At 32.8% G+C, this 22,245-nt stretch overlaps 1 protein-coding gene across 2 annotated transcripts; it reads left to right on the forward strand.

Moving 5' to 3' along the window:
• The first annotated feature begins 1,792 nt into the window (after positions 1 to 1,792).
• On the forward strand, positions 1,793 to 20,807 carry DCUN1D5 (defective in cullin neddylation 1 domain containing 5). Of its 2 annotated transcripts, XM_074304392.1 has the most exons (8): positions 1,793 to 2,189; positions 4,692 to 4,783; positions 10,904 to 10,974; positions 11,440 to 11,531; positions 16,390 to 16,498; positions 16,592 to 16,696; positions 17,931 to 18,033; positions 20,178 to 20,807. In XM_074304392.1, exons 1-8 carry the CDS (start codon positions 2,104 to 2,106, stop codon positions 20,231 to 20,233), a joined length of 714 nt encoding a protein of 237 aa, XP_074160493.1. In that variant the 5' UTR covers positions 1,793 to 2,103; the 3' UTR covers positions 20,234 to 20,807. The 2 variants fall into 2 exon arrangements, with proteins under 2 accessions (XP_074160493.1, XP_074160495.1); XM_074304394.1 differs by lacking the exons at positions 1,793 to 2,189; positions 4,692 to 4,783; positions 11,440 to 11,531.
• Positions 20,808 to 22,245: the final 1,438 nt, after the last annotated feature.

Raw genomic sequence — 22,245 nt, forward strand, 5'->3', positions numbered from 1 at the left:
GCAAAAGTCTTTATTGTTGGTCTTTTGGGGTTGCTGTCAGGGGGATTAGATCTAGCAATCTCCACACACAGGGGAGAAAGTTATTTATTTATCTATTTTGTTTTTGCTGAGGCAATTGGGGTTAAGTGACTTGCCCAGGGTCACACAGCTAGGAAGTGTTAAGTGTCTGAGATCAGATTTGAACTCTGGTCCTCCTGAATTCAGGGCTGGTGTTCTATCCACTGCACCACCTAGCTTGCCCCTGGGGAGGAAGTTAAAACTAAGTTAACCAGTAGAAGCAGAAGAGTTAACAGGGATAGAAAATAAAAGGTAACACCAAACACAACAATGATGACCAGTGGTAGGATTTATTATGGAAAAAAAAAAGTAAGAGTATTAATCATTAATATCAAAGTCAACTTAAAACCAATCAAGAGAGAAATCTGTTATGTCAGCCATATTAATATTGTTTTAGGTGCATGTACATATATGCGTATATGCATATATCAGTAGGTAGGTACATTTATGTATGCATGTATATGTATATGTATGCATATATATACATATACACACATAAATATCTGTGCTTAACTGTAGCCTGTTTGGGGAAATGGGGAGGGGGGGGGAATTAAAAAGTGCACAGCAAAGAACAAAAAAAAAGCTATCAGAAAGCAAAGATGGACAGTTATGAATACAATGTTTTCTGTTTTCTTGAAATGAAAATTTAGTGGTACATATTCTGAATCTTTCCTGATGTCCTGCTATACACATGCCAATGTCTTTTTCTCTTTTGTTTTTTCTTATTATTCATTTAAGTTTAATTTTAAAAATACAACCTATTTTAAGAAAGGAGATAAATCTAAAACCCAGGCCTGGGAAACAAAGTATTATAGTATAGTTTCCCAAGGGAAACTCGGGTCTTGATTCCAAACACAATGCTTTTCTCACTGAGACCTTTAATGCAGTCAACAAGACCAATTAATATAAAAATCTATAACTGTGTGTACATAATGCATAGAAAGTGGAAATGAAGGTTAGAAACACAGAGATGGACCAAAAAAAAAAAAAAAAGCCTAATTTAAAGACCTCATTTCGTGACCCAAATATTTTCTCCCCTATATTCCCCAATGTTTGAAATTCCAAAGATTAGCAATGTCTTCAGTATATAACCTGGAACACAGTACCATTTATCAGAGAGAAATCATACAAATTAATTTATCTGGTTAGATCCATTATCACTCATCTTTTGGTAAGAAGAAGATAAGAAATTTTAATATGAAGGAAATAAGATATCTGAGAGTGGAGTGCTCACAGTCCAGACTTGCTGAGGAGGAATGTGGGACAGTCAGAGACAATTTGTATGTTAGGAGGAGGATGTAGATAAGAGTTCTTAAAATGAGGCAGAGAAACAGAGAAGGGGCTGAAAGTGCTTCTTACCACGTGTCCACTAAGCACTCTGCCTGGCGTATATTAAGCTCTTAATAAATGCCTGGCGGAAACAAGCCTTTCATTGACTAATTTTGCCCTGGTTCCAGAGGCTCCCCATAACCTTCACTATGCGGCAGCTAGGGCCAATCCTGGATCCTAAGGACCGTGGCTTTCAGGGCCGCTAGTTTGAGCAGAACATAGGAAATGATAGATTCAGAAACCCTCAGGGGTCAGAAAGTCAACATTTCCCCTCGTGTGGAACTTATAGAGAGAACACGTGCAGTAAACCCCGCCCACCTCCGCAAAGCCCACTCAGACCACGCCCCGGGAGGAGGAGCCCAGTACTTGACCCCGCCCTCTCTGAATGACCCGTTCCGCTGCTGCTGTCACTTCCTCCTCCGTAGATTAGTGTCCGGGTCGTATTGAGCCTCCTGCTCCTGGAGTCTGTGGCCAGAGCAGCCGCCGCCGAGGCTGAGCCGCAGGGGCCGCCGCTGTGCCAAGAGGAGGGAGCGGAGAAGAATCAGGAAGGGAGGCTGCGGCGGCATCGGGCCGGGCCGGACCGGGCTGGCGTCTCCGCGCCTCCTCTTTTTCCTCTCTTGGGGGACCGGGGACCAGCGCTGAGGGGCCGCCCGCGCACGGCTTCCCCTCTCTCCACCGGCTCCGCTCCCCTGCCCGTCCCGCGGGGGAGGGCGGAAGATGCCGGTGAAGAAGAAGAGAAAATCCTCCGGGGCGGCTGCGGCGGTAGCGGAAGACGGAGGCCTCAAGAAGTGTAAAATCTCCAGGTAGCGCCTCCCTGGCCCGGGCCTTGGCCCCGGCCCCTGCCCCTGCGTAGCCTAGTCTCCGGAGGGCGGGAACTGGGGGGAGGCGGCGAAGGCACAGCCTAGCCCTGTCCGAGCCTCGCTGACTGCCTGAGGGGGCCTGGGCTCGGAAGGGGAGGAAGGCCCTCGGCCTCAGACCCACGGGGGAAACGTGAGTGTGAGTGTGCGCGCGCGCAAAGCTCGCGGAGCCCCTGCCCGAGACTTCCCCCACTTATGGGGGCGGGGAAGAGCCTCCCCGCCCTGGGGTCTGTCTGCTGTGGGGGGCGGGGGCGGGATAGCGCCCGAGGGGGATGAGGGGATGCTCTGTGCCCTTCTCCATCCTTCCCTGCACTCCCTCCGCCGCCCTCGTGAAATCCTCCCGGGGAAGGGGTGCAGATTTGCACGGGTCACCTCCTGGAATTTCTTTACAGAGTATGAAGGGAGGAGCAGAGCTTGAGAAGTCTTGACTTGACAACTGCCTTGGGTGTGGTACAAAGGAAAGGAAAACTGCCCCTGCCATCCTCGACCTCCCAGCTTGACATCTCTGTGAAGGATATGTTTTAACCTAGGAGATCACTGAGGGAGGGTTTTTAAATCCAGGCGCACTGAAAAACCCCAGTTACGTTAAGGGGACCGACGCGTCACCTGTGCCAAAACCCCTCATCAGTACAGAATATGGAAAGCCTGGCCTCCCCACCGTTTCATGATTAGGATTCCTATAAATATTAGAAATTTACTTGATAGACATCCCTTGTAACATCTTTGAAAAGGAAAGGACAAAGCTTGGCCAAAAGAGTATATCTCTGAGCACTTGGATGCCATTGCAATATCGTGGGGGGTGGGAGGGGAGGATAGGGTAGCTCATTGAAAGCAGGGACGTAGCGTGACGGGCATAGCAGTTTAGGCTTAGGGAACTGTTGGGTCCCTTTCATTAAATGAGCTTGCTTGAGCCCAGTGAATGGGAGGTTTTAGAAAGCAGTGTAAAAATTAAAATAGCCTTCTTTTTTGAAGCAGTTTCTTAGCCTTTTAATAGCAATACTGGAAGTGGTGAGAACCACTGTTATTCAGGCCTTTTTCCTAGACAGGCCACATGTCCTTCCTTCTTCTACTGTCACTTCAATAAAAGAAACTAAAAGAAGAATATTTCTTTACTCATTAAGGTGATCAGTGACACTTTAGTTTCTGTGTTGCTGTCTTAATGAGGTGATTATTGCTACCTCATTCTGGAATTTGACTGCCATTCCACTACTCCGTGTTTAATGAACATACATTAAAAAATACTTCCTGTGCTTTACTAAGTCTGGCATGTGACTGACGTTAAGGTGACTTATCTACCATGAGGTATTTAGAATTTTTTAAGAACTTATATTTTTAAATGCCTTCTAACAAAAAGGCATTTCTATAAATACCATTATACTATGTTAACATTAACTTAGCTATTTATCCTGTGTGCTGAATATCAGGATCACTTAAGTATTGATCATTTGTTTTTCTACATTTTTACTTTTTCTGTATTTTCTATGCTCTTTCTATATTTAAATTTATCCTTAATACAGGATAACTATGCATGGAAAGCTGAGCAAGTTTTGAGTTCCTCAAACTAACCTTTTTCACTAGTTGTACAAGTCTTGATTGAGTCCTCATTGATAAACCAGGATTACTACTGGACTATTAAAAACTGAATCCTTTGTTTGAAAGTTCTGTGACTCTAAAGTCATTGTGTTTTCAGCTTTATTATTTTCATAGTAATTTGAGATATAAAAGTTATTTGAACTATATTAAGGCAGAATCTGGAGAGGAACAGTGTATGTTATTGATGAGGTGGTTTGTGAACAAAACACATAAGTGGATGATTAGAATGAAAAATGCTTGACTTAAAACTGTGGGTCCAGATTATGTTTTTACTTTTTTTTTTTTTTTTTTTAAACCAAGGTAGAGAATTTATAATCCTTTAGGGTTTTTTTTTTAGTGTGATGGGGTGGGATTTGGAAAACACTTTGGTACATTATTTATGTAAGTATGTAGAATTGTGCTTCTAAAATGTGTGGAACATTTATTAATTTTTCCATTAAATAGAAAGTTTGGTGAATATAATCATTTTTGTAAATTAAATGAGTAATAATCACGATACATCAGTAACAGTACTGGAATTCAGAAATTCCCAGCTATCAATCTTATATTCAGACCACTAGATTACCTTGCTTCTCATCTGTGGTATTTTGAAATATTGGGTAAATGATGTTAAAGTCTTTACTTTTTTTGAAATAATGATAATTGAGATTTTTTTTTTATTTTGTTAGCCAAAAATTATATGATTTAAGCTATTTGAAATCACTAGTAATAATATTCAGTTTTTCTCTATTACACAAATTTATATTGATAATTATAACTGTAAATTGAATTAAACTTGAATGGAAATTATCCATTTTTAAAAAGGATTCAGAAAAAATAACATTTTAGGCTTCTTTGTGTGTGCATTTTTTTAAGCTATTGCAGATCACAAGTCCCTGCTAAACTAATAAGTGGAGAGGAGCATTTTTCAAGCAAGAAGTGCCTGGCTTGGTTTTATGAATATGCAGGTAATAAAATTATTGTTACAGTATTTCTCTCACATGATTTTTTAACATTTAAATTAATGTGACAAACATACAAGAATTGATGCGCTTTTATTTTAATATTAATATTTTTCCTATTAAGTTATTAATAATAAAAAAAAAAACTCCACAATACATTTTCTACTGGAGGCACATTATTTCTTGAAAATCAAATCCCACTTTTTCTCAATTCCTCCTGCCTGCCTCCCTATCACTTCTGAAATTGAATTATTTATAGTAGCTTTATTTAAAATAAGGCAACTAAAATTTTTGCTTATACGCTGCTGGCAAAAGATATATATGGGGGCTACCTCAGGTAGCCTTGTATGTGTATATATATATTTTATATTTATTATACATTTGATATAAATTTCTGTCTAAAAAAGTGACATTTTTTTGAGTTGAATGGTCCCAAGAGTATCTGGATGAAAACAAAGTGATTTAGTATCATGAAAAAATTATTTTAGGCTAGGGGAAAAAATATTATCATCTCACATTTCTAGACAACCCCAAACTCCCAGTTGAAGAGAATGAATTTGTTATTTACACTCTACATATTGTTGACTTGCTGTGCAAATTGTGTAATTAAATGCCTTTTGTATTGCTTTTCTATCTCATAAATTTCTTTCTAGAGTAATGAATGTGAACATTTAATTAACGTAGCCTTTCCTTTTGTGTATTTATAGTTGTATTGATAATTTTGTTTTTATGGCTATTTTAAATTTTTGGCCTTACTCTATAATTATAATCTCTTATTTATATAAGATATAAAGTTACATATTTAGTTGGCTTATTCTTAGAGAATATAGAAGAGAACCAATTTTAAGTTTGAGTAAGATGTTCATTTTCCTACTGAATGAAAATATCTAAAGTCTAAATTATGTTCTAATAAGTAATTCTAATTCTTACAGTACATTGTTCTTTTAAAAGAGTTGTAATTATTTTATCATTAAACTTTATTGAGATGTGTTCTTGTATTCTTGATAGGCATGTTCTATACTGCAGAAGGCCTATATTTTATAAATAACACTTAAATTGCTTAGTATGTTTTTTAATATGGGTAAATAAAAGTATCCAATTTGGGCAAGTCACTCCATTTTCCTGGGTTTCAATGCCTTATCTATAATGAGGATATTGGACAAGATGGCTTCTGAGCTCTTGTTTAGCTTTAGATATTTGATTCTATGATGTATCTTTCTTTAAAGAGTTAATTTTGGAGGTCACTTAGAGAAATTGAGAGTAAGGATAGAATTCTAGTGTCCTAATATAGAAATATCTAGTAGAGCAAGCTAAATTAGTATGATTCTCCTAGTTCTTAAAAGTATACCCTGAGGAGTAAATTGAAGATTGAGTTCATTTCTTTAAACTTAGGTTAACTGTTAGTGCATTGAAATATTTAATGAATGATTACTGAGTTAACTAGAAGAATTAATTTTAACTCTAAAGGTGAGCAGATCATACTACTTTGATGGAGCAGGTTTATTAGCATGATATGGTTTAGGAAGAACCAAAAAACCCACACTCACTGAAATGAATGAATTTAATTTCTGGGAAATTGTTATTCAAATGGAAAATTATTGTTAATTTCCCACATTTACTTTTTGAGTGCAGGTAGATGAATGTAATCTTTAATGCAAAATATTAAAGCATTAAGCAAATTTTTAACTGATTTTTTCTTGGTCTATGAAAAGAAGATTCTTTCCCTTAGTGACTAATAAAATTAAATGTTAATACATTATTTAAACTTACTTTTTCTTAAAATTTTATATAAGAAAAGAGGAATCAAAAGGTATAATCGAAATATGCCAGTTAGGATTAGATTATATTTTAGATTGAATGTAGATCTTTACAAAATTAATGTAAGCCAAATAGTATGCTTCAGAAATTATAGGATAGTCAGTACCATACTAGACAAGATAATCAGGAAGTGATTTGACTATACTGTTCCCTTTTAAACATTAAGGAAACTTGGACTTTATTTTACTTGTAGTGCTTGGTGGTATTAAGCCATGTATTTGGTATTAGTTATGATTTGCAAAATAGCACTTTTAATACATATTTTGCTGAATGACTTGCACAGCAAATCTTCAAGTCTTGCTTTGTTTTGGAGACCTTTTCTGCTATTTGCAGTATAATGTTTAAACTTGGAAAAACTTCTTGTTTTAAAAAGGAAAGAAGAATTGTGATTAAGTTAACTTGAACCCATTTCTGTCCTGTTCACAAGAGAGGTGGCATAATTAATTTTTTTTGTAAGATTGGTGGCACCAAAAATGTGTGGTAGCTTTCTGAACTGATCCATGTAGTACTTCAAGAGAGTGAAAGTGAGGGGGTAGGGAATCCAGCAGGAATATTTTGGTATTCAAGTAGAATTGTGGTCAGTATATTTCAGACTGTTTCCAAGTACATTTTTTGTTATGCTATCCTAATGTTACCACTAGAACTGCTTATGAAGCAATTTATAAAAACAAAAAGAGTAATCCATTTATTATAGGATATTGACAAAATATACCCTAGCATCAATATTTTAATTTTCTAAAATTAGAATCATGGAATTGAAAAGTTTGAAGGATCTTCAGGGATAATTCAGTCCAAACTTTATTAAAAACATGAATTCCACATACATTGTCCCCATCTTGTGGTCATCTAGCCTCAGTTTGAAGACCTGCAGTGATGGGAAATTCACTAACTGCATACTTCATCTTCAAGCAGCCCATTTTATTTTTTTAAGACTTGTGATGGTGTGGCAATCTTTACTTCTAAAAGTTATGTCCCCCAACTCCTGCAAACTAATGCTTTTATGGAGTTACCTTACTTTGAACTAATCATCAATAAACTTTAGCTTTTCAATGTCCCTTTTAAAATAGGGTGCATAGAATTGAACACTGTGGTGTCCTATAAGGACAGACTATAATAGTACTATCATCTTTCTTAATCTCTCCAGTATGCTGCTATTAATGTAATATGAGATTGTATTAGCATTTTTTGGGTTCTACGTTGTACTGCTGACTCCTGTTGACTTTACAGTCCACTAAGAAATGTGGGGGGGGTTTGTTTTTGTTTTTGTTTTGTTTTTTTCGTAAGGGCTGCCTTTTGGCCAAGTCTTTCCCATCTTGTACTTATTTGAACCCAAGTACAGTGTTTTATAATTATTTTCATTTTATTAGAGAGGCTGATATAGAGTGAGTCTTTTAGTTCTGGAGCCTGTCATTTAATATATTAAAAATCTCATATAGTTTTGCATCATCTGCGTATTTAATGTCTATGCCTTCCATGGATGTAATTAATAAAGATGCCAAGGAGTGAACCCTCTTATATTTCACTAGACTCTTGATCACAGTCACTATTCTTTGGGTTTGACTAGGACAGTTAACAAATTTTGAATCCACTTAAATGTGTTCTCATCTAGTCCCCACCAAGGATATGTGGCACTGTTATTAAATGCTTTTGCTGAAGTAAAACTATGCTATTTATCTAATAATTAAAAAAAAAAAAGGAAATGAAGGTTGTATGACATAACTTGCTATTAATGAATTCATATTAATTTCTAGGCATGATTTCACTTCTTTGCTTTTTTTATAAATTCCCTTCAAAGTTTTATAAAAAAAAAAAAGTAGGTTACAGTGCCTTTCTATTCCTTTTGTTTTTCATCTGCTTTAGAGTTATCTATGTAATTTTAAACTCACTAGAGAAAACTGTTTTCTTAGTTGTGTGCATTGATTATTTTCCTTTTTATATCAGTATCGCCTATTAGCAATAAATCTTACACATAGAACAATAACTATCCTAACAGAAAAAGAAAAAAAAAAATTGCATTTGATTAGAGTTCATATGTCATCCTAAGGAGGTTATATATTTTTTCTGTCCAAGCTAATGTCTATCAGTGGACAGTTTCAGTGAATTTAATAAATATTTCTCTTTGAAATATATTGGTACTATTGAGCTTTTGTCATTAGAGGTTCTTAAACTATCAAAAGAATATTTTAAAAAACCAATAATTAACTTTGTGAACAAAAGAATATGTTTATTCTTTACTACAATTAAAATTATGTGTTAACAGTCCTACAAAGGTGTTTAGACTTCAACTAAATTAGACTGTTAAAATTCTCAGCTAGATTTAGCCTGCTTATTTATAGATTGGATCATTAATAGACATTAGCAACTTCAGGAATTAAATTTTTCTACTAAAATAAGATAACCCAGCTCATCAGAAAAACAACATTGAAAGGGGCCTCAGTGATCTTTTTTTTTTTTTTCCAAATTCATACATTTTATTACAACAGAGGTATCAAATTCAGAACTCTCTTGCTTCAGATTTTTGCAAAACTCCCAAAAGAGCGGAATCGTTTAAAATGTAAATGGGAAATATTTATCAAAATAAATAAAATATGGTATAGGATAATGTTAATTTGTATGTAGCTTGCAGGGATCTGTTTATGCTTGGACTTGTTCAACAATAGTATCAAAGGAGTGATTATCCTGTCATCGCTTAAAGTCCTCTAAATGTATGGTAAATCTATTACCTCCAAAGGTTTTTGATATATACTTTGGGCTATCTATGTCTGGATAGTTCTGATAATTAGGAAACTTTTCCTTATATGCTAAATTTGTCTTTTAAGTTTCTACCTTTATTTTGAATTCGGCCTTTTGGAGCCATGTAGAACAAGCCTAGTTGTTCATCTTTTCAATATACTAGAAGATAGCTGAGACTTCTCTGAAGATATCTCTGAGAAATCTCCAGGCTAAATAATTCCTGATTGTTTAACTGCTCTTTATATGTTATGTCCTAGAGACCCTTTATCCTGATATTCTTTTAACATTTCCTTTCAGAATGGACCCAGAATATTGTTACAGATCTGGTCTGGCCAAAACAGTACAAGCAGAACTAGCATATCCTTATTCCTCTTAGCTTTACCTCTTATTTGAGCTCTGGCATCTCTTTAGTCATATCAGATTTGACTCACATTGAGCTTGCAGTCCTATTTAAATACTTAGATCTTTTTAGAAAAACTTCATATGTATAAATTATGCCTTCTCCATTTCCTTACTTGAAAAATTGAATTTTTTTTTTTTTGGAACCCAAGTATAGAGCTTTCACATTTTTTAAATTTGGCTTCATGTTTAGTATTGTCAGATTATCTTTGAATCTGACTCACATCATTCATTGTACTCTGTATCCTTTATAAAAATTCACTTTTGGTGATGTTCTTCTTTCAAATTGTGAGAACAAAGAAGGTATTTTTTATAACTATTTAAAAGTCAAGAAGTGAAATTCCTAATTAAGGCCAATTTGTCATAGTATAGGGAAGCCTGTCAAATTTTGTATTAATGAATGAGAGGCAGTATGGTAGAGTGCAGAGACAGTCAACTTTAAAGCCAGGAAGTTCTGGGTTCAAGTCCTTCCTCAAATAATCTGGTCAAATTACTGAACTTCTCTGGGCTCCAGGTCACTCTTATACAGGGAAGATGCCTGCCTAAATCAATAAAGGAAATATCCTTATACTAGTTAAAATTATAGGTCTAGTTCTAACTTGTGTCTTTAAAAAAAACTAAAATAACTTTTGAAAATAATTCCATAAATCACACTTGAATTGTGGTGTCATAGCAGGAAGCCTTTAGTTTTGATTTTTACCAATGATCTTGGTACTTACGAGATCTTAGAAGCAAATCAAATTAACATTAATCTCAGGTTCCTTCATCTGTAAAATTATGAGATTAGAAGCTGTCTTTCTAAAGTTCCTTCCAGATCTTAATTCTAGACTGACGTTTACTCTGGTCCGTTGAGGTCAGGTATTAAATATACTTCCTTAAGTACACCACTGCCTTAATACATAGTAGATGCTCAGCAAATATTTGATTGGTATATATGCTGAATTAGTATCCAAGAACCAGACATTAAGTTAAATGTCTTTATTTTTGTATTACTTTAGTTTCACATTGTGTATTTATTATTTAAAAGTTACATTATTCCTGAATTTTTAATGGTTTGTAAGTTCAAAACTTTCCATTTTTATCATAAATTTGTATAATTGCTAGTAATTTTTATTGATGTTAAACTCTATATGACAATAGATACTTATAGATTTTTCTCATTTTTTGTTTTTGAAGGTCCTGATGAAGTTGTAGGGCCAGAAGGAATGGAAAAGTTTTGTGAAGATATTGGTGTTGAGCCTGAAAATGTATGTTTTATTTTTGAGTATGGTGGGAGTAACTTGTCAACTTGGTTTATTTTTAAGTAGAATTATTGTGAGAGGATTGGACTAGATAATCTGTAAGGCTCCTAACCCACCCACCCTAAATTTATATGATTTCCTCTGCCTGTTTTACCATGGATTTACTTGCTTATTTTCTGGTTTCTTATTTAATTTGGTTTCATGTTTTCCTTTCCCATCAGAGAATATTTGTGTAAACAGAGAGAGATTATGCCTTCAGTTAATGGTGATGGAATGTTTTAGCCTCAGGAATTTAGTTCATCTAAAATTCCTTAAAATTTGGAATTTTTGATAATTCCAAAGGCTATGTTAATAGTTAAAAATTGAAATATTTATGTGAATGTTCTCCATGATAAACTACAGAAATTATTATCTCTATGCTGACTCTCTTCCCCTTCCCTTCCCCCATCCTTTATGTTCTGTTCTTTCCAGATTATTATGTTAGTTTTAGCCTGGAAATTGGAGGCTGAAAGCATGGGATTTTTTACCAAGGAAGAATGGTTAAAGGGGATGACTTCATTACAGTAAGAGCCTTTTAAAAACAAACAAACAATAATAAAACCCAATAAAAACAACTCATTTAATAGCTTATTTGAAAATTTTACCGATGTTATGTGCTCTATAATTTTCTCAGAATCACTGATAGGTATTTGTAAATCTTTGAGTGAATATTTATAAAGGTTTTTCTTTTCCAACTTTGATTTGGGGTTTTATTTTAACCCATGTGCATTTAACTCTGTACTTGAAAGGGTGAAAAAAAGCTTTCCACCAAAATGCATGATTGTTAAAATTCAGTGGTCCTTTTGATTAGGGAACTATGGATTCATAGATTAATAGGATGTCTGCTTATTTTTGGAATCTAGAAATTCTTTTTTCTGCATATAGGAATCTAGTTTGTAGGAGGGTTATTCTCTGAGTATCTTTATGTCCAGGCCTCCTTTTTCTGAAGTCCAGTTCTGTCCTTAAGGATGATGATAGAATTTTAGAGCTGGAAAACTATATCATCTAGTCCAATCCCCTCCTTTTTTGCAAATGAAGAAATTGAATCTTCGGTTCTGACTTGCCCAGGGTCATGCAAGTATTGTGTTTCTAAGGCGCAGAATTTGAATTTTAGGTCTTTCTGACTCTGAATCTAGCCCTCTTTTACTATGTCACTCTTTTCCTTGGATAATAAATAGAGCTGGAATTTGAATCCGGATTTAAATTTTTTTTCTTTAATTTTCATATAGTTAAATTATTAATTTTTTTTTCACTTTGTTAATCTTACATTTGCCACTGAGATAATATAGGTATTTTCTAGATTTCCAGAGTGTAAATGTATATGAGTTTACATTTACTTCTGTAAAAATCCTTACTGGTTTGAGCCATATATTTTTATGTTTTATAATTGTCTCTGGTTATATATGGTTATATATGTCTTTATGTCTCTGGTAATATATGTCTTTATAGAACTGTTAGTTGGTTATACTAATGTTTTTGTCTTTTTTAATTTAGAGTAGATTTTTTTGTTTTAATCAACAAATGTCATTGTTTTAATTATACAAAAGTAAGACTACATAAAAATCTTGTTAAAGCTAACTTGTTATGCTAAAAATAAAGCATTTTGAGTACTTCTAAATATTTAGCAATTTGTGCTATAATAAACTTATTACAGCAGTAATTAGCCAGCCCATAAACATTGCATAGAATTTATTCAGTCTTCTTAGACATCTTACAAAACAGAATAAAATAAAGTAATAGTCCAGAGAATAGACATGGTTGAATAATACTAATATTTGGTCCTATGATCTAGGATTTTATTTGTATTGGATTTATTTGTATTGAACAGAATAAAATTTCACTGCCCTAGTTGATCTGAAATTATACAGTAACCATTTGCAAAGCAGTCTTTTTTTTTTTTTTTTTTTTTTTTTTTTTTTTTTTTTTTTTTTAATTCACCAAATCTTTGTTGTGTGTTTTCTTTGTGCTAGTCACAGTGGTTATAAGTAATGCAAACCTGCTCAGGTAATTTTAGGTAATTTCTTAATCATTTTCTGGAAACCTCTTAAGTTTATACCTCAGGAAACTGCAATAGAGTACAGCTGAGGAGTGTACAGAAGATAATAGCAAATTGTATGTGTGTAAGCCTAGCCTTGTGATTTCATCACTTTTAGGAAGTTCTGGTATAACAGCTCCCTGATGCCCTTTGGCCAACTTGTTTATAACTTTTCATTTTAGAGAATTATTTAGGATGTTGAGATATGTTAAGTGATAATGCCCATGATCACATAATATATGTAAGAGGCAGGATTTGGATCTAAGTCTTGCTCTCTCCAAAGACAACTTTGATTTCTACTCCTAACTGCCTCATGTATCAGATGTAAGAAGAATGTACTATATGTTAATATACCATATGTTAATCTGGTACTTCAAAAGTTTTCAAGTAACTCTTATGGATGAATGGGCAGTTTCACTTAGAATTGGTAAATCCATATATTTAGCTCAAGCTATTCAGCTTTTCTAGATTAAAGAAACTAGAATTACCTTGTTCTTTTCTCATATTTTGATCATTTATTTTGTTAAATCTTTATTCATATTCCTCTTAAGATTGACATTATAGAAAGGCATTTATTCTAACTTTGCTTTTAACTTCTCCAAGAAATTATAATTTTTGTATATCGTATAATTTTCAATAATCATAGGATATGGAGGAATTTGCTTTTCAAGTTTTTCATTTTATGTTACAACTATAAATTAAGAAATTTGTTTTGGTATAACTTTGGGTAAGAGAGGGTTTTCTCTTCATTTACTAAGAAAAAAGTTCTGGGGAAAAGATGGATGTTATGCTGGTGACAAAAGTATCTTTGAAAAGATTTTACTTGACTCTAATGTCGAAAAGAGACAAGTGAAAGAGCTTAACAATATTAGCTAATTGTTATATTAGCTAAAATACCATCAAGAGTAAGGGTGAGAAAGAGGATTTAGATAAGAAATTTCAAGCTTATATATCAAAGGTGAACCAAAATATGGTCATTATTGTGGAGAGTGAAAGGAAACACATGGATTTATTTACTTTGGCGAAGAGGATTCGGAGAAAGAAACCGGAGTATAGACAAAGACCAGGGATCAAAGTTTAGATTAAAGTCTATTTGAACTTAAGGTATCCCAGTACATTACAAAATATTTGTTGGAAAATACTAATCTAGTCAGTGTCTGACTTTTGGGAAAGAAGTTTACTTAAGCCATTTTAGGCACGTTAGTCTTAATTGACTTTTAAGATCTTGAAGGACAGAAGAAAAGATTTTATAGCCTTTCTTCATAATCTTCATTCATAAGTCCTTCATGTTACAGCTTAAACCTATAATCTCTTGTTGAAGATATGAAGAACAGCTGGTCTTTTCTGTCCTTATGTTCTTTAAACATATATACATATATATGTTTGTATCAGTGTGTGTATCAGTGTATTTACATATGTTCATGTATAATTTTTTAAAAGCTGGCCTACTTTCTAAGTGTAGTTTACAAGATTTTTTGTTTTGTTTATAATGTACTGTCTCTGGAATAATGAGTTTGTCTTGAGTCAAGGCTACTTTTAATATAAATGTATGTACCAGGGGATTAATTTCAGTGAATAAAGGATGCCATGTTGACTTTCCTAGATCTTTCATTTGTCTTCATGACAATGGATATACATTTTTGAAAGTTACTTGCATGTTCCATTGTAATTTTTTTGGTTGTTGTTCTTTGAAAAGCTAATGGCAGTTGCCATTTGTTAGTAAACCATCTCTCAGAACATTTTGAAAATGCCCTGAATATTGCTCTCTGGCATTTTTTTACTTTGACTTGTTCATATAGAATGTTTCATTTTTATGTATTGTTTTCACATTTGTCTTTCTTGATGGTCTAGTGCTTTATTGTATTAATATATCAGTCTGCCCAATCATTTGCCAACTCTTGGTCATTTGATTTTTTTTTTTCCAGTTTTTCACACTGGTCTTGGAGTCAGATGACCAGAGTTAAACTCTCAGCTCTGAAAATGTGCTTTCTGCATGAAACCTTTCCTGATTTCCCCCAATTGCTAGTGTTGTTCTTCCCAAACTGTTTTATATTTCACTACTTTGTATGTGTATATATATTTACTAATGTTATATTGGTGCTGTATATATTTTTATATGTATTTGTTGTCTCCTGTATTAGAATGTAAGCTCCTTGTGAGTAGGGATTGTTACATTGTTAGTGCTTGTCTTCCTAGTCCTTACCTGTAGTGCTTGGCCCATACATACCATATGCTTATTAAATATTGTTTGATTGATATGATTTAGGGAGAGAGAGAGAAATGAAAATAGGCTCCCCACAAAAGGCTTTACATTTTGGGGATAATTGTGTCAGTGGGTATATATAACTTGCTTTACAGTTTGCAGATCACTTTACACCAACTTATTAGGAATATTATTAGCTTTGCCTTTTGTTTATCAGAAGTAGATGTTTTAAATTAAGACTGTAATACTAATATGATATTTCTGCCTCTCTTCTCTTTCTCATTCTCTTTCTGCCTCTTAAAACCTCCAGCTTTATTTTTAATTTTTTAATTTTAAACTTAATTTTAAGACATAGAGATTTCAAGCTTTATACTTTTCTTCCAGACTGCTTAATTGTAGTAGATAGTTTAAAAATTTGTAGTAAATTATAGCTATCATTGATTAATAATCTGTAAAACAGCAAGTTTATGGATTATCTCTTATGACTAGTATTTTTCTGAAAGGATTTTCAGAGCAATTGGCAGGTAGAGGCCATATTAGTTAAGTTTCCTTGTATTGGCATTAGTTGATAACTATTCACTATGATAATGTTCTACTCAGGAATACTATTCTATTATTTCATATTTCAAAATATTCATGAGATACTCTATAGTAGTGGAGTCCTGTGCTTAAAATTAGGAAAGCCTAAGTTCAAATTTCTCTTCTACCACTAATGCTTGTATGACCCTGGGCAGTTCAGTTCATCTTTATGTGTCTTGGATGATTCCGAAGATTTAATAGACCTAGTCATGGACATTTCTCTTTCCCTGGTTGGAGCCAGTTCCCTCTTGATTCCCAACACTAACATAGGACCTTTTTGCTACTTTTTGGGGTAGAGGCTGAATCAGAGTGTGGTAGAGAATGGGTGGTTTTATATCAAAGGGTTTTTTCTCCCCTAGAAAGTTATCAAAAGAATAGATTCTTATTTTTTTAAAAAAGGGCCATGTATAGTACTTAGCATAAAGCATACTATTGTGTATTTTGTTGTTATAGATTTGTAAACATTGGCATTTTCAATCTCATTTCAATTATTTAAATACTTAAATTTGTACCCTAACTATGGTTTTATTAACCTCTTGATTATAAAATTTGATTTTTATTTAAGGTGTGACTGCACAGAAAAGTTACAGAGCAAATTTGATTTTTTGCGCTCACAGTTGAATGATATTTCATCTTTTAAGAATATCTACAGATATGCCTTTGATTTTGCAAGGGTAGGTGCAATTTTTATATTTAGTGGTTTTTAAAGAAAATCCTATATACTGAGACAGTACTTTTTTCAAATTTTTTTTTCCCCCAAATTTTAGGATAAGGACCAGAGAAGCCTTGATATTGATACTGCTAAATCTATGTTAGCTCTTTTGCTTGGAAGGACATGGCCACTGTTTTCAGTATTCTACCAGTACTTGGAGGTATCTTGTTTATTATTTTGAAAATGTCCAGTTTTCCATTAGCATGATACTTCATGAATCAACTTAATTTTAAGACATAGAGATTTCAAGCTTTATACTTTTCTTCCAGACTGCTTAATTGTAGTAGATAGTTTAAAAATTTGTAGTAAATTATAGCTATCATTGATTAATAATCTGTAAAACAGCAATTAATTTCTAAAACGAGGTTTCATTGCTGAATCATTACAAATAACATCTTGCCATGCCAAAAATTCTGTGTATTTACTGTGGCAAAACAGATTCTTGGGTTTTTTGACATATAAAAATGTTTTTCTTTATCTTTATTGGTATAAATCTAATATTAAGGTTTGTGGTACTCTCTAAGCTATTCCAAAATAAAATCTAGAGACTTGCATTTATATATCTTAAAATTATTAATGATTCATAGATACAAGGACCCCAAGACTTCTACTTTCATCTAATAAGACTTGAAATATACATAAATACTTATGTCATAATTTTCTACTTATTCTCAATCAGAACACAGTTCTTCTAAAAACTATATACTTATATATTTGGGTATTGACTATATATTTGGGCATATGCAGAAAACTGTTTGGATTATAGTTGCTGCCTTTGGAAGGGGAGTATCTTATCAGTTAGTATGTTTTATTTATATGGTACTATCTTTTAAAAATTACCTGTAGTCTTCCTCTATTTGATTTCCATCCTGTAATTATGTTGACTCTTTTTTCCTGTTTCTCATGCTTTCTTCCAACTATTTTACTGTAGTTTTGTTTTTTTTGTTTTTTCCCCCACTGATGAAAAATTTCTTGCAGCATGTTTTAAAAAAAAAAAAGTTTTCTTTAAATTATGTTATGGTGAATGTAGTAGTGTAAAAGTTCATATGTTGTATGGGTTTGTAGATCCAGAACTTTTAAAAACTAGAAACAAACTTCTCTGCAAGGAAGTCAACTGCCTTCTTCTCATTATTAGTTTGGAAAAGAAAAAATTGCAGGGAACTTAAAAGGTGTTTAGTATTTAAAAGCAGATTTCATAATATAAGGAAATATAATCATCTTTTAAATGTATATGTACATATACACACATTATAGAGTCAATATTTATTTGGAACAAAAGAACAAAATACTTAGGCTGACCCTAAGAAAAATGAAAAATAATTTGCTAAGGGTGTGTCCACCAATCAATAAATGCATGCATAGTATTCCAAGTATCTATATTCCATTTTTCCTAGCAATCGAAATATCGAGTTATGAACAAAGATCAGTGGTACAATGTATTAGAATTCAGCAGAACTGTCCATGCAGATCTTAGTAACTATGATGAAGATGGTGCATGTAAGTATAATATTTTAATCTGAAAGTAGATTGTTCTTAAACCTGATACTGTAAGATTACCTATTTAAATATTTATCATTTGCATAATTCTAGCTTAAGTTTAATAGCAACCTGTTTCCCTTAAATTAAAATAATTTAACAATGTTTAAAGAATGCTGTTGTGGTTATTCATTTAAAATCCTTGGATGTCCAGTTATTTTTTATGCTCTACATTTTCAGCACAAACCTTCCTTTAGAAAATAATCAATTATTTTTCTAAAAGCTTCTGTAAAAAAGAAAATATCCTTATAAAAATAATCTGAGTTCATAGTCATATTTTCTGTCTTTCTGAAGAAAAAAAAATACCAGAAAGGCAAAGCTTTTTTTAAAAAAATCTTATAAGCATGAATCCCTCTACTTAAAAACGGTGACCAAATTTGAACAACTTTTTTTTAATTTAATGAGTGCTCAGCTTTGTATTAGGGGAAGATACATTAGTTCATTTATCTATCTTTTAGCATTGTGGACTCACTTTCTAAACAATACAATTCATGGCACTCCTTTATAGTTATAAATACTGAGTTTCCTTGGCTAGAAAAAATTATCCAGTAGTCAATTTTCTCTCCAAACTAATCTGGCCTCTTGAATAATTTTTTTGTTATTTTGTTATTAGGCTGGTATTAGCTGGTATCCTTTCCCAAACTAGAAAAGGTTTCAGCCACAAATTATCTCCATATTGTGATGTATCACAGTTGTACTTAATTTTAGAAATGGTGATGATTAACATTTATGTAGTGCCTACTATGTGCTATGCACTATAATGACAAGAACATGATCTAATATTTAGGTAGTGCTTTAAAGATTTGAAGAAAGCTTTAAAAATATTATCTCATTTGATCCTTTCAGTCTGAGGGTATAGGTGCTATTATTATCCCCCCATTTTACAAATGGAGTAACTGAGACATATCAAGTTAAGTGATTTCCCCAATGTTATCCAGCTAGCTAGAAAGTATATAAAGCAGGATTTGATTTGAAGTTTTCCTGATTTCTAGGTCTATTGCTTTATCTATATGCTACCTGGCTTGCTTATTTTAGGTACTATAGACTACATACTTGGACAATCCTTTCATTTTAACTTATATCTTGAGACAAACGACTAAAACAATCAATTAAATATTCTGTTCTTGTCTTAGTCATGCAAATCATTTTAAGAAATGATTTGAATTAATGGACAAGGCACACAAATTTATTTGACATACTTCAAGGAGTGATATGTTTAATGATAAAATGTAATTCAAAAATAAATGGATTACAGTGATGGGGGAACATAATCTTAAGATAACATTTAATGGAAATAGAATTTCTGCATTTAAACTAAAAAGAAATCAGCTGAAGAAATACCAGATAAAAAGAGAACATGGAAGGAGTTTTAGTTGACTGTAGGATAAGGCTTCTAAAAAACTTGTGGCAATCTGAAATAGCATTAATGGAAGCAAGTCTAAATCAGGAGAAATGATAGTTCTGGTTTCCTTTTCCTATAGTCAGACCATGGTCTAATATATTGTTGAGTTCTGGGGATAACATGTTAAGACTTAAAACTAGGTTTCATGGAGAATAACTAAAAGATTTTTAATCAGAAGAAAAGAAATCTTAGGGTGAGAGAATATAATAGTTACTTTCACCATTTTTCTGATCTCTTACTTTGAAAGATAGTTTATTGTGGTTAGATGCAGAGGGCAGATCTACTAAGATCAATGTATAAAGAGACTCTGACTTTTATGTAAATATAACTTGCTAAAAATGAAAATAGACTGCATTTTGAAGTAGTTGCTTGTCAGTGGAAGTGTTCACACAGAGGATAGCCCATTTACTGGGGATTTCATAGAGGGCATTTGGAATACTTAATTTGCTTTAAAATCACATGCCCTGTGATCTCACATTCTATCTCTTAGAGGTTTTATTATTAGTCTCATTTTATAATGCTGAAATATGCAGTATAGACAACATAATGTGACTTTTTAGGAAGGGGGCTGGAAAGTTTTACTGAAAAAAGTTTTACTGTGGATGAGGGTGGGTTTTGGAATAGTCCTGGAAGGATTTGGGTAATTAGGAAAGTAAACTATTTAATTTTCACTAATAAAAGTTTTTTTCCCCCATATTTTTAGGGCCTGTTCTTCTTGATGAATTTGTTGAGTGGCAAAAAGTCCGTCAAGTGTCATAGCAAGAACTATACTGAGGAAAATGCAGACCTTTTGATGCCCACCTGTATACAAACTAAAATGAGATGAGGAAAAAAACCCAAGGGGTGCATTTTCATTTTTATGAAAGACTTCTTATAGTACTTTTTTTTCCTTTTTTTTAAGGAAGTTTTCTTGTTACATGTGATATGGGCATTGAACCACACCTTCTGAGACTGAAAAATTGAAGTTTATGTTTTGAGTTATGTTTATAACTTTTATTTCAGAACAATAAAGATTCAGATTTGTGACAAAGGCTTTTAAGTGAAGATGTCCCTTGAGTGTAAGTGTAGTATTTATTTGAAAAAATCAAAAATTTGACATTCTAATTATCTAAAATCTACTTTGCTATGAATTTTTGAATTTTCAACCCCTTAACAGAAATAATTTAAATTTTTATAATTATTCTAATTGTATTAGAATAATTAGAAAACTATGGTCTTCTAACAGTAAGACTAATTATACCTCCCTGTGCACAATTAGTATGAATAATTGTTGATTTTGAATCTGATGCTTGTTTTTCTGTTACAACTATTAAATTATTCTGCATATGGAGAATCCTATAACTTTTTAAAGACTTATCAAGGTCTGTTTAATCGCACATGCACACATCTTAAGAATTATAGAATTGGGAAAGCCTATGATGTTATTTTCTGACTACTGATTTGTATCCTAATTAGCACTAATTGCTTATATGTGTACAAAGACACATATAAAAACACATTTCCTTTTGGAGCATTTGTATTTATGAGTACACTTAATATTTTTGTAAGTTAACATTCCATTCATCTGAAAAACTAGGATTGGATATGTTCAGTTCCTTGATGAATCTTACTGCCTTATTGAGGATCTAGGGTCATGGCTACTTAAACTTGGATAGCTTTATGTTGTTCACACTTCCCCTGTTTTTTCCACAACCTCCCTTAAATCATTCTATTGACAGTCAGTTTAAAGGATTGAATGCTCATTATTGGAGATATTTTTTGTTGTAAGAATTAAACTAGTTTAAAATTTTCACTGTTGATGAAAATGGAGTACTGTCAATATTCTCATTGCCATTTTAAGGAATTAGTTTGTAAAACTTGTTTCAGTGATCATTTTGAGGCTAAGGAGTAAAGGGATAATTTATGACAATATTAAGTTTTTTAAATAGTCTTATTTTTAGTAGCTGACATTTCAAAATTTATAAAGCACTTTACAGATATCATTTTTGATCTTTATAATATGTCTCTATAAGTTAGATGTTATAGGAGTTATAATTTTTAAAGGTTAGGTAACTGGAATTCATAGAGGTTACATCACTTCCAGAGGTCACACATAAATGGTAGATTACAGGCTCCAATAAAGGATTTTTCACTTAATAGTGTTTGTTCCAGGATACCACAGCTAAATAATGAAATTATGGTTTGAATACTTATCAGATTTTCTAAGAGCTAATATAGAGGTTAAAATATATACTTCTTTTGATATCAAATACTTAATAGTTGAAAAAGTTTTAGATTTTTATTTAAATGACCTTTGAAGAGTTTTATACGTAATTGTTTGAATGAGACAAAATCCTTACTTTAAGAGAAACATTTAAATATTTAAAATGAACATTTTAAAGATACTTTGTTTAAAAAATAATTTGGGACTTGTTTGCATTTGTTCATTTACAGTGTATCTTTTAAAAAAAACTGCTGATTGGGTTTCACACAGTAGGAGTTTGACAGAAAATAATTTTAAATATCCCTTTTGAAATTGATAGATGTGAAAATATTTCATTTCCCAAAGAAGTCTGTAAGAATTTTGAAAGTTGGAAGTCAGTAGAATATACTAAAATAGAAAATTGAGCAATTAAAAAGTAACAGACCTGTTTATTATTCTCTATCTTCTCTGTCCATTTCTTTGATATATTTAGAGATTCACAAATAACTCCTTCACTTGGAGTCAAGAGGAAAATAATTGTTCCTGTGAATCTTTCCTAATGCTTTCATCTTATTGGCACAGTATTGTC

This window comes from Sminthopsis crassicaudata, chromosome 3 (genome assembly GCF_048593235.1).
Source record: "Sminthopsis crassicaudata isolate SCR6 chromosome 3, ASM4859323v1, whole genome shotgun sequence".
Taxonomy (NCBI): domain Eukaryota; kingdom Metazoa; phylum Chordata; class Mammalia; order Dasyuromorphia; family Dasyuridae; genus Sminthopsis; species Sminthopsis crassicaudata.